At 42.5% G+C, this 15,321-nt stretch overlaps 1 protein-coding gene across 7 annotated transcripts in view; it reads left to right on the forward strand.

Moving 5' to 3' along the window:
• Positions 1–871: 871 nt before the first annotated feature.
• The window catches only part of COL24A1 (collagen type XXIV alpha 1 chain), a 120,678-nt gene continuing 106,228 nt past the window's right edge, over positions 872–15,321 (forward strand). For 3 of the 7 annotated variants that reach the window (XR_014885361.1, XR_014885362.1, XM_085232396.1), the window contains exons 1-3: positions 872–1,241; positions 6,297–6,361; positions 11,675–12,966. Coding sequence is in view for 5 of the 7 variants with exons in the window: in XM_085232396.1 (XP_085088522.1) it covers positions 1,186–1,241; positions 6,297–6,361; positions 11,675–12,966 (1,413 nt within the window). In the remaining 2 variants the exon portion in view is untranslated. The remainder of the gene's footprint in view (positions 1,242–6,296; positions 6,362–11,674; positions 12,967–15,321) is intronic. The other 4 variants (XM_085232393.1, XM_085232395.1, XM_085232394.1 and 1 more) reach the window with 3 other exon arrangements.

Here is a 15,321-nt window from a genome sequence, read left to right on the forward strand (position 1 = left end):
TTGCTTTATGCTGGTTCCCATTCACCTGGATGACACAGTGGGGACCCTTTCAGCTGAGTGGAGCATCCTCATGATAACAATATGAAATCCTTGTCTTGTGCAGCCTTCCTCTGCGCTTTGGCAATTATCCTGCTTCCTGAATGTTTAGACTTATTTCCTGCCATCCTCTCCATGACACCTATGACTTGAAGGCCTTTGCTGTGGTCTGATGTGAGATCTCTGTGAAATACCACCCAGCAAGAGCCAAATACCACACTCCTAACTTGCTTAAAATTTCTGCTTATGTCAATGGAAGTTTTGTTAAGTGAGGCTGCCAGCTTTGACCACGGGTTTGCAGCACAGCGTACACCACAATCTCTCAGAATGTTCAACACTACTTTGTGTGATCTTCGTGCACAGGGATGTCTTATGGGAGAAAGTTATACCAGCTTGTTACTGGGACAGGGGAGGAGAACTGCTGATTGAGATTCAAAAAAAAAAAAAAAAAAAGACCTCTGTCCCTTCAGGAAGAGACAGCAAAGTGTGTCATGCTTCTTCTGGTACTGCAGTGCTATCGAACTACATCTGCTCTTCAAATGTTTTCCAGAGGGAGCCTTGCTGGACACCACCACTTACACTCGAGACGCAAAACCCTCCAGCACATCCAGCCCCATTTAATCGCTCCATGACCAGCGGTATAGCGCAGCCCGTAGCCGGGGCTCCCAGCCGCCCCGCGCCGAGCGGCACCACCTGTCCGCACCCCCCCCCCCGCCCCGCACCTGGGGCCGCCGCGCCGCTCCCCGCGCCCTCCCGCTGCTGCGGGGCAGCTTCGCTCCCGGAGCCGCGCGTGGCAGGGCCGGGATCGGGGCCGTCCCGCCCCGGGGCCGCGTTTGCTGATGTAATCGCAACAGAGAACGCTGAAACCCAACACCGCGCGGTGCGGAGCAGCGCGGCTCCGCCGCCGGGGGCTCCGCGGGGCGCGCCCCCGCACCGCCCCCGGCCTTCGCCGCACCGCCCCTGGCCCCGCCGCGCCCCCCCGCCGCACCGCCCCCGCGGGCCGTGCGCGGGCCGCCCTCGGGCTTTTGCGGAGCTCGGCGGAGAGCTCGAGGCCGGTGGGGGTTCATGGACAGTACCTGAGGCTCCGGCGGTGCGGCGTTCGGCTCCGGCTTTCCCTCGGACCTCCGCTGCCTGGGCAAATGCATACAAATGCATTTGGGAGCCGAGAGGACAAGGCGAGGACGCATCTCTCTCGCGGCACCAACGTAAGCTGGGTTGGGGAGACGCGAAGGCGGGAGGCTCGGCCCCGCGGGTACACTAACCCAGGATGGGGTCCTCGTGCCCGAGCAGCCAGCTCTAACTGGGCAGGTCTCGCTGTGTGCCGGGAGTTGGCTGCTGGGTTCCGTTTCCCAGCACCGAGCCTGCTGGAGCTCTCTCTCTTCGCTCCGCACCGTGAGCCGTGTCGGGCGCCCCGCAGCTCTTCGAGTCCCGGTGCCAGAGGTCCCGTGCCGCAGCCGGAAAGCAGTACCTGGTCCCTGAAAGCACGGCGATCTGGGAGCTGGGGCTGCTCTCAGCGCAGTGAGCACCGGGTGAGGTGAGGTGAGCCCCGCGTTTGTGTGCGTCCTGCAGTAGGCTTAGCCTTCTCTGGTGTATCCTCGAAATGGCATAGCTCTTTTCCTTGCAGTCTGCCTAAAAGAAGGTTAAGGTGATTAAGGACTTCTGATGGTTATAGTGACATTACACAGGTTACCGGCATGTGTCTTCTTTGTAAAGTTCTTGCTGTATTTGGGCAGTAGCTAGAATGACATTTGCAGGGAGCTCCCGGTGGGAAGGGGAAGGACAGAGTTGCAGTGAATTCTGTGCTGAGTCCTCTGAGCGGCAGTGAGTGGCTCCGTGTGCCTGCAGAAGGCTTCTCGTGAGCTGCGGGATCTGAAAGCCTGCGGGACTTCTCCAGGAGTTGTGTTGGTGCAAGTTCAAATAACGTTTTGCTGATGGAGAAAAACAAACTGAATTATGGAAAAGGAGCACACATGCTATTTATCTGAGAGCAATGAGTATCACTGAGATAAAATTACATAGATGTAATATAACTCTGAAGCTATATGGACAGTATTTATCTTGTTTATCTAATTCACCCGAGAGAAAGCAACCAGGTTGCTTGCTTGTGGCTAAGAAACCAGATTATTTGCTCAGGGATCAGGTTTCCTCAGCATGTCTCAGACCAGTCTGTTCCTTGCAACCCAAACCACCCCTCTGAAGAAGTGCTGTTGGGTCAGACTGCTGCCTGCTTTGGTTCAGGGAGAAACTGAGTGCTCCCTGTTCAGAACAAAAATAGAGCAAAGAATGGAGACGTAATCATAATCAGCCCTAAAATTACTTTCTTTGTTTTTTTTTTTGTTTTGTTTTGTTTTTTGTTTTTTTTTCTTTCAGAAATGCAAGCAAGTTTGACTGCTGTGGATGTGTAATTTATCTCCTTGTGCCATGTGCTGTCCCAAGGGCAGCAGGGCCTACCTCCAAACCATGCTGTTGTGGGATTCCTCTCAGGCTACTGTTCCTCAGGAGGAGCTAGCAATGCACTGTTCCTCTCACCTTCTCTTGTGTCTCTTCCTTTCTTTATGCTGTGAGCGTGCTACAAGGTTCTCGGGGTTTCTCCCTCACTTGGGTGTGCAGCTGTTAGCAGGGAGAGGCTGTGCAGGCTGCATGTCCCCTCAGCCATGCCAGCCACAGGCCCCTCTGAACCAGAGGCAGCGGTCCTGGTCCCCTCATGGCAGCAGAGAGGTCTTGCACAATCAGATTCTCAACTGCTTTGGGTCTTAGGTGCAGGACATGTTATCACCTTTCCCTCTTTACAGCTCTGAGTGCTTTTCTCTTGAGTGTTTTGAGACCAGAGGGGCTGTGGTGAGCACCAGCTCTGCCACTTTTTGTCCTTTTTCCTTTATGTAGAGACTTTTCTTGTTAGTATCTCTGAGAAAGCTTGTGTGGGAGGTATTGTGATGTGGTTAGGGCTGCCCAGCTGGAAGGAGTGCTGTGAAAAGCAGATACAGTATCTTCAGGCTGGGAAGTGAGGAAAAACAAAGCAAACAAACAAACAAGAACAACAAACACGACAGAAGAAAAGGGAGCAATTATGCTAATGCCCCTCAGTCAGGAGCCGCTTCTACCCTTGCTCTAGGACCTGACAAGTGAAGGAGCTGGGTATTCAGACACTCCTGGATATTCAAGTTGCAGTGCATGGCTTTGCCTGTGCTGTGCCCTGTGGGGAAATGTGCCATACAGAGATGGGGGAGAGCTCCACCTCACACAGAGCATCAGTAGAGGCAAGTGATCACACTACCTTGAGCTGTAGGCTGCCCCAAGCTGGTTAGGGAGAGAAGATTATATGAAGATCCTGGTTTACTACAGTGTAGTGTGTCTTCCCGATGTTTAATCACTTGTATGAGATTTAAAAGAGGGATCTTGGTTGGAGTGGTGTGAGAAGGCTTGCTGCATTTGCTCAGATAATTTAGAAGCTGAGTGCTACGGAAACAACCACTATGAGGAAATTTGCCTTAGAAAACATTGTGCCTTAGAAGACATATATGTGGTGCTCTTACGTCCTCTGTGAAGATACAAGCTTGGTTTTTGTGCTCAGAACATATCTAATCCAGCACTGCATAGAATCATAGAATCACAAGGTTGGAAACGACCTATAAGATCATCTAGTCCAACTGTCTTCTCTAAACCATATCTCGCAGCATGTGGGGCAGGTGCTGGTATTTCAGCCATCATCACTGGTGGATGCAGAGTTGTATGCAGCACTCAAGTTTAGCATCTCCTGTGTCTCTGGGGTCAGGTTTTCTGGCCTTCTCAACAGCCAGCTAGTGGTATTTCTTCCTTCAAAGCTGAGGTTGAGAAAGCTGCCAGTGAATAGAGAATGTTGTTGTATGACACCACTAAGTGCTGACCAAACACAAGCTTCATGTGCTGCTGAATAGTCTTCAAATGGTGGAGTTTTGCCTTGTTTGTCAAGACTTGCTCTGAAGCTTATCAGTTTCCAAAGCTGTATGTCATCCTGAATGGGGAAAAATAACACACTACCATAAAAACTCAGTCACCTTCCAGTCATAGGAAGAAGAAAGCAGCTCCAAGATGTTAAAAATTATCAGAAAGATAAGCTCAATTTTAAGTGGTAAAATAGCTCAACTACATTTGGTAGTTCCTACCTCCAAACAGTTATGTAGTTGTGTATGCATTTGAACCAGAAGAGAGGATACCAAGCTAGGGAAAGCTTAAGAGGTTACTGGACTGTAGGACAGGACATTGCCAAGGACAATTGGGAAAGCTTCGGGCTCACTGTGTGATGTTAAAAGGGGAAAAGTAGCCAACAACGTAGTCAGTCATCTCTGAATTTTTCTGTTATTGTGTCCCAGTAGGGCAAGTCTCCCCAAGCATGTTGCTTTTACATTCTTGTAGTCACAGCAGATATGGATCAAGCCATGTATGTGCTATACAGTGGGGTGCCTGGTGGCCTAGTGCCACTAACCATGTGAGCATAGCATGCAAGAGCTCGCTGCTTTGTTTCTTTTCATGTTAATAATAGTAGTCTTGACCAAGAAGGGAGTGTTTGAATGAATATGTTATCTCTAGAAGACAGAATTTTACTTTTTCCTTTTCTGTCTTTGGCCACAAGAGTTATATTGTGCAGCTTCACTTCAGGTTTGCACATGGTGTCATTTACAAAAAGTTTCTGCTTGTTGTGGAAAAAGGTAGAGGGAAGAAAAACCTTTCCCATGTATTAGAGGACCTCCAGTTCTATGATTGTCTCTGATCCCTGTTTTTTCTCTTAGTTGCTTGCTCATCTGTTCTTTACATTAGCTGGAAAGCACTGTGTAAGCCAGATATTAGTCTTTATGTTTCTTTATATCCAGTTACATCTTTGTAACTTGCATCTCTGGGAGCATTTCAGAAATTCTTGCCTTTCTACAACATTTTCTGGGAGGTGACAGAGGCAAATGTCTGACACACAGTTTGTCCCTCTCTGATTTTGTGGAAGAGGCTGTTGTTTTGTTAAGGGATTGTCTAAGTGAGCTATGGGGTCCTCTAGGTGTTCTGTATTTGGAGTTCAGTTATTTAAATGTTTTTTGTTTTATTTTTAAAAGAAAATCCATTTTGTGTCCATGATAATAGGGAGGAAAAAAAAAAAAGTTGTTTCATTTTGGCTGATGCAGTGCAGCGTGTGGACTTCTTGCTAGCAGAATTATCTGTCCACCTTTAGGACTTTATTTCACTGAGTTTCTCATTAGATTAAAAGACCATAGAGTATTCTCTTGTGAATGTACACTGAACTTGAAATCTGGTGTTCAAAGCTGAAGAAAAAAAATGTAGTATGAGCCCTTGGGCTGTGATTGCAAACACTTGGAAGAAACATTAAAATCTCCACTTAATACTTCTTTATATTGTAGATATTTGTAAACCATAGCATAATGTCATTGAAGCATTACTAATATCTGCCTTTTGTATACATTATCCTCTGTGCTGAAGGTAAAGGCCTAGACAGTAAAGGAAAAAGCTTGTCTGCTTTTACCATTTGTACCTTATGCTCCTGGACAAATCTGTGGGCATTTCTTCCTGCACTTTCTTGATTATTTGGTGTTTTTTGTTGTTGGTGGTGTTTTTTTGTTTTTTTTTTTTTTTGCTTTTTTTTTTTTTTTTTTTGCTTTTTTTTTTCCAATTGGTGACACTGGGATTCCCTTTAATATTCTATTAGAGAGTGAAGTTTTAAGTCGTAATGTGATGGGATTTTACTTATGCTCTTCAAAGTAAAAATAAATAAATATCTCATTTGTAGCATGACAAAAAAAAACATTAGCATACAGGAAGAAAAGTGACGCAACATTTTCATTTATGGTTAATGATGTGGTATGGCAACAAGGCTGAAGGTACACTGGCACAAAGGTATCTAATGGCCATTAACTTGTCATTTGTTCTTTAGTTTCTTTGCAGTAACTTTTTTTTTCCCTCCAGGAAGAAATCTACTACACAGCAGCTCTTGTACTTGAAGGCTGATGCAAGAAAATATAAAACAGATGCAGTTACTTTATTAATAAAAGCCATTGTAAAATATATATATACTATACATGGGAGCATACTTCTCTCTGTGAAACACCTTCTCAGCATTGGTGGAAAGCTGCATGACCTGACGGCTGAAAGGCTTGAACCAGGGCTTGCTGAAGTCAGTGGTATCCTGACATTGACTTTGGGTGTTGAATGAAGTATCTAATTCTTTGGAGTCCTGAAACAATGTATTTTCTCACACGCTCTTTTCTTTCTTGCCTTGTTAGGAAGATCCTCCTTCTTTGCATCGCAATATGTACAGCTGCGAGTGCTGCGAAAGCACCCAAACAAGGTGAGGATACTTTCTTACAAAAGGATGTTGGTTTATTTTGTTACCAGATGGAAAGAGTAAATGGCTGTTGTTACTAGTTCAGTTCAATTCCTTATGGTGACTTAAATATCAGTTACAATATAACGAGAGCAAAAGTTTAAAGTTACCAGTGTGGAAAAGATGACCTTTCAAAAATTACTCAGATTTTCAGACCATGGCATTACTTACATTTTTGAGCAGGCTCTTCATAAAAGAGAAGTCTTGTAAGGAGAAAAGGCTTTGATTGTGTCTTCAATGCAAGTGGGTGTCCTTGGGGGTGGCAAGCTATGACTGAGTTACCTTTGCATTTCTGAGGACAAACAAGCAAACCAGTGCATATAATAAAGGCATAGTCTAGGCTGGCATCATTAAAGAAAGAAAGTGAAATTGTGTATTCTTTCGGTTTGGCATTCAGATGCAGATGTTAGGAAGGAAATAAGGTTGTCTTGTTTTTTGTCTTTTTTTAATCTGCCAACTGTTACAGCTGAACCAGATGTTTATTATGAGAACACTGTGGGAATATTAGCAACCCACAGTGGTGGAAGCTAACATGCCATTTACTCTTTAGTAGCCAGGAGAGTGGCAGTATCAGTTCTCTTCCCTATTCCTTCATTGTACAGATGAAGCAAGAAATAGCTTGTCCTTGGCTGATAGATACTCAGCTGAATGCAAACAGCTGGGTTTCATGGTTAAGTTAGGGTGTGTTCCTGATAATGTTTTGCTAGAGCCCCATACTTACATCTCCAGCATCCCATTGCTGCTCTCACCAGTGTTTTTTTGTTTTGTTTTGGTTGGTTTTTTTTTTTTTTTTTCCTTCTTGTTATTCCTTGTGCTTGGCAAAGTTTTTTTTTTTCTTTTTTTTTTTTTGTTGTTGTTGTTTTTTGTTGTTGTTGTTTTTTGGTGATGGTGAGATTGGGTGCATTTTCTCTTCCTTCCATTCTGCCTTCCATTAACTGCTCGTGCTTTGCCTCTTAAGATATTTGCTCGCTTTTCCCATTCAGCTAGATGGGGGTGTGCTTTTGTGATGATGGGAGTTTCCCAGTTTGTCTTATTGCTGAGCCAAGTTTTGCATGGGGAAGGAGGGGGAGGGTGGTCTGAGGGAAGAAAAAGCTCACCTGACAAGGGCAGCACCTGCAGATGTGTGTGGCCTCCCCACTCTGGGCCTGAAGGGTGGGAGGGGAGAAGCTGAGTTAGGGAGGCAGCTCATACTTTCCCAATGGAGCAGGTGAGGGATGCCAGGCAAGGTCTGCAGTGATAGCTGGAGTTGTCTTCATCTCTCCACCCCTCTTTTTTCCCTTTGTAAAGAAGTAATTTATTTTGATTCTCATATTCTACAGCCTGTGGAATTACTTTTCCAATAGCATGTCAGGAGACAGCTGTGAAAGCCTCAGAGCCAGCTGGGTCACCAGTGTTGGGGTCCTCCAGATCTACAGGGCTTGCTTCCCTACTGGTGGGAATGGGGCGAGGTGGTGGGATGAGACTGGTCTCTTCAGAGTTTGGGAAACCTAAGGGGATTTGCTATAGCAGGGGGTAGTTAGCATTAAGGAAGAGAATTTTGAAAGAAATATCACCATAAAGCACATCTGGTCCTGTTGGTTGTGGAGATAATCTGTGCAGTTGTGTTGTTACTGTGTCATTCTTAAAATGGTTGTTAGAGTTGTGGAGGGTTTAAGGAGAGAAGTTGGCGCTGGTGGAAGAAATAAGCAGTCACTGTGGTGAGGTATGGAACCACGTGTGTTTCTGTGTGATGCTCACCCGTGCTCCTGAACCTCACCAGCTTCAGGAGATGGAAAAATGTGAGTCCTGAAAAGCAACTGGATAAGTGCACATGCCAGGAATCTCTCCTTAGGAAATTTTGTAGTTGAATCATAGAACTCAAAATTGTTAGAGAAGAAAGCATAAGTGAATGAAGCCATATTCTCAGAGATAAAAAGATTAAAAAAAAAAAATCTCAAGAAAAATAAATTCTTGGGGAAGGGAAGAAAAGGAAAGAAGTCAGAATGGCTCAAGAATATCCTTCAGTCTATACAGTATACACTGAGGAAACACTGCTCCATTCACAGTGCTTTAGGGTTTGTCCACAAACAGGGTGGACTGCTCATTTTTAACTATGTTAACACTTAAGCTGGTATCAAAACTTTCTTGGTACCTTGCATTTTGAAAGGAGTATTCTGTCAAATACGAAGACCCAAGCAAAAGTAACTAATGTTCTTTTTTTCCTGAGCTGATCAGACAGCTAGTGTGTGCTTTACTTGACAAGCTACACTTAATGCATTGTGGTAGGGTGCTATAAATTGTGTTCAGTGAAATATATGTAAGTACACAGCCTTGGCTTTTAGTTTGGCTTGAGGATATGCAGAATGTTTGTCTCTGGCTAGCTTTGCTATGCCAATTGTCCAGCCTTGGTGTCCAGGAAAGTATCAGTTGCAACTTTGTGTTGTAACTTACCCAACTGCAAATGCACAACCACCCAGGAAATGGGCAACCTGCTGAGTAATTGCCATGAGTTCTGGTGAAGCTGACAAATGAAGGATCTTAACTTTTCTATACCCATATCAGTAAAGGGAAAACAAATCGTGTGTTTGCTGAAATGGAGAGAGTGCCCCTGAATATTCTGCCCTCAGACAATGAGATTGGGGGAATATGGAAAATGAACAACAGAGACTGAACAGAAGAGTGACACAGAACACTACCATCACCTCACCATTCTTTCTGGGATTGTTTTCTTACATACACACATATATATATTTGTCCAAGTCTTAACTTTCATTAAGTTTTCCCTCTCTTCACAATCCAATTATGTTGTGAATTTTACAAGTAATCCTAGAAGATGGAAAGAAGGCAACTGAGACCAGAAAAACCCAAACAGCTTCTCTTTGAAGAAGAGGAGCTGTTACAGTTTGGGGGACTAATGGATTAGGTGAACAGTAAGTGAAGACAGATGTTGCGCAGACATGGATAAACAAAGAAAACTGGCTACTGATAGGTAAAGAAAGTTGTGGTTGTCATGCTGGGAGAAAAAGCTAAGAGGGTTGCCTGCTCCCAAAACCCTGTGTACTGCCAAGAGCTTCTGAAAGCTTTAAAAAAAAAAAAAAAAAAAAAAAAAAAAAAAAAAAAAAAAAAATTGGACCAGAAATGAAGTGACTGGCCAAAAAAGTTTGGAACAGCCTTTTGGCTTGATGGTGGGTTAATAGGCAGTAAGTCAGCAAGAAATAATTAGCTCGTACTTAATCTTTTGCTATTATTTTTCACACAGCATTTCTCCATGCTGAGTCTTCTCGAGACCTGTCATAGTTTGCAGGATGTGGAGAAAGTGTTTTATATCTCTTCACACTCAAGAGTGCTTTTCCTTTTTTAAAATAATTTTTGAACTATGTGGTGTTTACAAATTAGAACTGCCAAAATTTATCATTTGAGATTTAGGAAGAGTGCTCCTTAACATTACTCTAAAATTGGTTGTTCTATGTCAGTATGGTAGACTTGCCGTTTTATTCTTCAGTTGCAATACTTTGGGCAAAGATTACTTGACACTGTTATTTTTAAGTGTAACTATTTAATGATGAATATTTACAAATATCTGCCTGATACTTGAGATTAAAATTGTGACAATCAAGTACAAGGTTAAGCTGGAATGGCTTCCCTGGTGTATGAGTGTATGAGCTGGCTCAGCATGTGCACAGAAGTGCTGGAGCTGTCTCTGAAGCTGTTGGCGAGTTGCTTGCCCCCTGAGATTTCTGTATTGCCCAGAAGGCTACACATGCACAGATTTCTCCTCCATAACTACACCCAGCCATGTAGGACCCGGGTCCTGGGAAAGTGCGGGTGTTCATTAGCAGAGCTGCGAAGTAGAATGCTTCTGCTATAACCTGACCTCTCTTATCAGTTTGACAGATTAAAATACTCCTACTAAGTTAATTGCTCTGAGGCAGAACATCTTGGGAAATTGGCGTACGTGTGATTTTTCTGCAAAGACATGCTTTCCCCGTAGTTCTGGCTGGGCTGGCTGCCAGGCCAATCTTGGCACTCCTGCAGATCTCTAACATGGCTAAAAACACTACAAGGTGTGTAATTAATTTTCAAGATGCACAGTGCGTTCAGGTTGATGCTTTTGGTTCCAACTTATAAACTATTCTCAAGGAAGTCTCAGACTCTCTTCATAATTTACTACTGAAACTAAGCCAACATCTGTGTGTTCTTAAAGTTTGCTGTGAATACATTCAGTAAACAGAGAAAAGGAAGACTGGGAAAGAAAACCTTTTTTCCACAAAAATAGTGAACATCCGTTTGTTGCTCTTGTCTCTTAAAATAGCAATGAATCTTCAGCTTCTCTTTGTTACTCCCATTTTTGTTACGCCATTTAGTATCTTTATTTGCTTTGAAAGAACACTTAGTTATATGGTTGGGAAAAAAAAACCTTTAAAAAAAATAAAAATTAAAAAGTAATACCCTTGGCTAAATGCTGTAGGAAGTGCAGCCTGTTCCCTGTTAGGCTATTACATCATTGTGATGGTTAAATAATATTAAAATAATATTAAATAATGTTATTCATTAATATTAAATAACATTAGTCATTTTTAATATAGGCAGTTTGCTACAGCTCAGGTCCAGCCAGTTGTTACAGAAAAAAAGTGCTTCTGTGCAATAGTGCCTATGAAAACTGTGTGATGTTCAGTTTCCCCTTGCACAAAAAAATCGAGAAGTTTAGGTTGGAAAGGACCTCGAGTTTGTCTGGTCCTACCTGGTGCTTAGATCAGGGCCAATGTCGATGTTAGTCTGGGCTGCTGGCTGCTGTCCAGTTCTGCTCTGAGGATCAGCGAGAAAGGAGCTTGCACGATGCTCCTGAGAACTGTTTACTGTGTTAATAAATAGCTTGTCCCTTCATGGGAACAAAACTACCCTCCCTCAAATGTTAATATTTTAAATAAAGAGGAAAAAACATGCATTTTGGTTTTGTTTTGGTTTTGTTTTGGTTGTTGTTGTTTTTTCTTTCTTCTTTCTTTAAAGGGTAGGTAGGCAGGAATTGCCAAATGAACACAATATGTTCATTAGCTCTTGTGAAAAGGTTGATGACAGCAAATGGGGACTTTTCAGTTTTATGGATGAATTAACCTCCAATGGCCATTACACGGGCTGTTTTAAAAATTATTAATTATTTTTTCATTAGGAAAGCTTTAATTAAATTTGTTGGATTTATGTGAAAGACTGATATATATGTTGTGCCTTACATTTGCTTACTTGGATCTGAATTTGAGCTCATAAGTGAAATGAACAATGTACCTTCGTCTCTTTTTACAGCAGTAGATGTTCTTCATCGGCTCGGCCTTGTGAGCGATGTCCAGCAGCCATCAGTGATGCCAGTGCCCTCAGCAGTGCCACCCTTGCCCCGGGGGGTTCGCCTGGCTGTGTCCGGAGTTGTGCTGACTGCTGACGCGCGTGTTGAGGCCTCCGTTACTCAAGTTATACCAGCAAATCTAGGGCATCACTTCACCATATTGGTTGGATTGTACTCTTACACTGTAAATAATGCTTTTCTTTTCAGTATTAGGAACAAAACTAGACTGCAGTTTGGTGTCCAGTTACTACCGAGAAAGGTAGCGGTGCACACTGGAGGGAAGCAGCCTGCATACTTCGATTATAGTGTTCATAATGAACAGTGGCATTGGTTTGCCATTGAAATTAGAGACAAGACTGTCTCAATATTTGCTGAGTGTGGACAGAAGTACTATAGCAGGGAAATGCTTTATGAAGTGGAGGCATTTGATTTGGATGGTTTATTTACCCTGGGAAGGATGAACTCTCATTCTGTCAGCTTTGAAGGAGTTATATGCCAGCTAGATATCATTCCCTCTGCAGAAGCCTCTGCAAACTATTGTAAATACGTGAAACAGCAGTGTCGTCAGGCCGAAACATATCGATCTCTGCTAGGAACACCATATGCATCGGGTGTGCTAGATGTTTCTTTGAAGAAAAAGATCAGTGAGAAAAAACAGTGGGAAGATGTATCTTACAGAAGGAAGGAAGCATCAAATGGTCTTGTTACCAACATTGCTCGGATTCACTCCGTACTGGAGTACCTTGAGTCAATAAATGTCTCAACATCGGAATTTGCAGAGTCTAAACCCCTGCTGCTAGAAGTGTGGCCAGAAACAGAACACCAGGAGGAGGTCAGTCTGCTCCTTCACCAGCAGGAGCCAAGCAAAGAAAGAGGCAGCACTGAAAAAAACAAGGCTTCATATCCAAATACTTCACATACTACCACAGAAGATGCAGACAGACAAAACGAGCTTTCTCTGATCTTTCCTGTAAAACAGAATAAAATGAAAAATAAGGGAGTGGACAAAGAAAAACAGCATTTAGATGAACCAACCAAAAAGCAGCAAATCTTCAACGCAACTCTGTACGGTACTGCTGACCTCTCCCTGGATAATCAGCTTGGTTTGGAGGAAGAAGGTCCATTTGGTGCTAATAATACTTATCGCACAGAGAACACTTATTATATTGATGTTGATAACTACAACTATGAAGATCAAGGCAAAATGTTTGAAATAGGAAGTAACAGAGGTTTAAAGGGGGAGACTGGACCTCCTGTAAGTTACCTTTATTACACTCTTTATTATAATGAAGCAACATATTTTTAAAAGGGGCTTTGAAATAAATTTGGCAAAACTTGCCAGGCTGCAATTACCACTTCTCCCATTTGTACTGTGCCAAAGTTTGTCTGCCATAAGTATGTCTCTGGCATATATGGCAGAGCTAGGAGGCCTAAGTGGTGTGTATTTTTATTTACTAGCAGAATACGTAAGCATTCAATTCTGGTGAAGTGGTGGGCAACCCAAGCTTTTTTTAAAATCTGAAATGCAGCCGATGTTTGTAACTGCTAATTGTGGAGGCTGCTCACTTAATAAAATTATAGGGTAATTTCATACTTTTTACAAATGTAAACGCTGTTCCATGAAAAGAACAACCAGGCTGTTTGGAAGAATGATATGGTTTTCTCAGTTGAGTGATGCTATCAAAATTTGTAATTGTTGAAGCAGACCACTTGTAGAATCTAATCCTTTAAAACCATTCCTAACCCACAGTTGCAGGATCACACAAACCTACATGCAAAGTAATGTTTAGAACTCATTTTCGTGGCATCTCTTCATTTAGCAGGGTAAGAGATCTCTGAAATGACTGCAAATGCACAACAGTGCTTTTAATAGCACTCATTTGTCCTTCCTTACTGTGTGTGTTTGAGGGTCATAAACATTTTCATACATAAAACTGGGGTCAGTGCACACGAAACTACATGCAAGAAATAACAGCAATTCCTGTTTAGTCTTGGAGATATGATATTAATTCCTATTTGAGACACTGGTTAAAATTTGTCAAACTATGGCATGGGGAAGGTTGTTCTACATGTTTTTCTCTTGTATTTGTGTGGTTGTTACTGGAAAGTAATTTGGTAGGAGGGGGCAAGCAGCTTCTAATATATGTTTGAATATGCATGTATAATTTCAGCACTGAAAAAATATTTTCTTCAGGTAGTCAGCAACTGAAAATTTATGTAGAAGTTTAATTTTTATTCTAAACAGAATCTTGATGCTAAGAGGTTGTTACTTAGTTGAAAAATTTGTTAACAAATAATTTGTTTGTCAGGGTCTGCTCTTTTTTTTTTTTTTTTTTTTTTTTGTGAGTGCGAAGCCAGTCTTCTTTTTCTTTTTTCATATTCAAGCCGCTTATTTATGGGGACATAAATATGCATCTAGGTATGTAGCTGTCATAAATGTGAGTTGAGGTTAATTTTCATTTCTGCAGCTTATGATATTTAACAACTGCTAACAGAAAGTTTTGATTCATAGCACATAACTTTAAAATTGTACATTTAAATTTATTGACTGTAACTGACTGAAATCTCCATTTCTTATGTGGCACAGGAGATTTTGTTGTTGTTGGGTTTTTTTTTTTTTTTTTTTGTGGTGGTGGTGGTGGTTGTTTGTGGGTTTTTTTTTTTTTTTTTTTTTTTTTTTTTTTTTGGGTGCGTATTAAGCAGCTGCAAGCGAATGCTCTGGTTTTGCTAGATGCAGACACTGTGCATACAATGATTCATACCACCTGATCTGGAGAGTTCAGAATATATATATGAAAGACGTGTATGCTATCATTTTGTATGTTTGTCTTATGGATGGGATGCAGAAATTTGTTTCCTCTGCAAGTCAGCTACAGCATATGATGCATTGCTGGGTCAGAGTTTCAATAACATGCCCAAGGTCTTAGAAGTGATGTGTTGCAGAGCTACGAGGCTGATCCAGACCCAAAGGTTTGTGGGCACGAGTTCAGCTGGAAGGACCAACAGCACCCACTGAGCCTATGGGCAAACTAAAGCATTGTGTTGCCACAGAGATTTTTGCTGAGGCAAGAAAAGGGTCTCTGTATGGCTCTTCCACAGAAGATTTCTGTAAAGAATTGTGTTTGGTGGAGGTTGTGTGGCACTGTGCCTGCAGCTGTCATTGAACTCAGACTTACAGAGATACTCTTGGTTTTTCTGTCTAGTACATCCTTGGAGAGAAGACTGTGATAATCCAGGTTTTATCTTCAAGGCTCTAACATTTTAATAAATAAGTATCCACAGAGTCTTATCAGTGGGGAGCCTAAAAAAGCAGCAGTGAGGGACTTGCAGAGTTCCCCTGCAGCAAAAAGAAATCCTGATGAGGCATGAAGCCCCTTCTCTTTTTTTCTTCTCTCATTATGTTGTGGTTGGTTTGAACCTTCTTTCAAGATTTCAGCACAGAAATAATGTTTGTTCTATTGGAGTTGACAGGCAAGAACTAGCTTTTGTGGTTCTTAGACTCCTCAGCTACATTTTAGCTTTTAATCATCTACCAGAACTGATTCTTGCCTTGTATAATTAGGCCCCTTGAATTCCATGATCCCACAGCTGTGGAATTCACCCATTGCTA

The sequence above is a fragment of the Meleagris gallopavo genome, chromosome 10 (genome assembly GCF_905368555.1).
Source record: "Meleagris gallopavo chromosome 10, MGAL_WU_HG_1.1, whole genome shotgun sequence".
Classification (NCBI taxonomy): domain Eukaryota; kingdom Metazoa; phylum Chordata; class Aves; order Galliformes; family Phasianidae; genus Meleagris; species Meleagris gallopavo.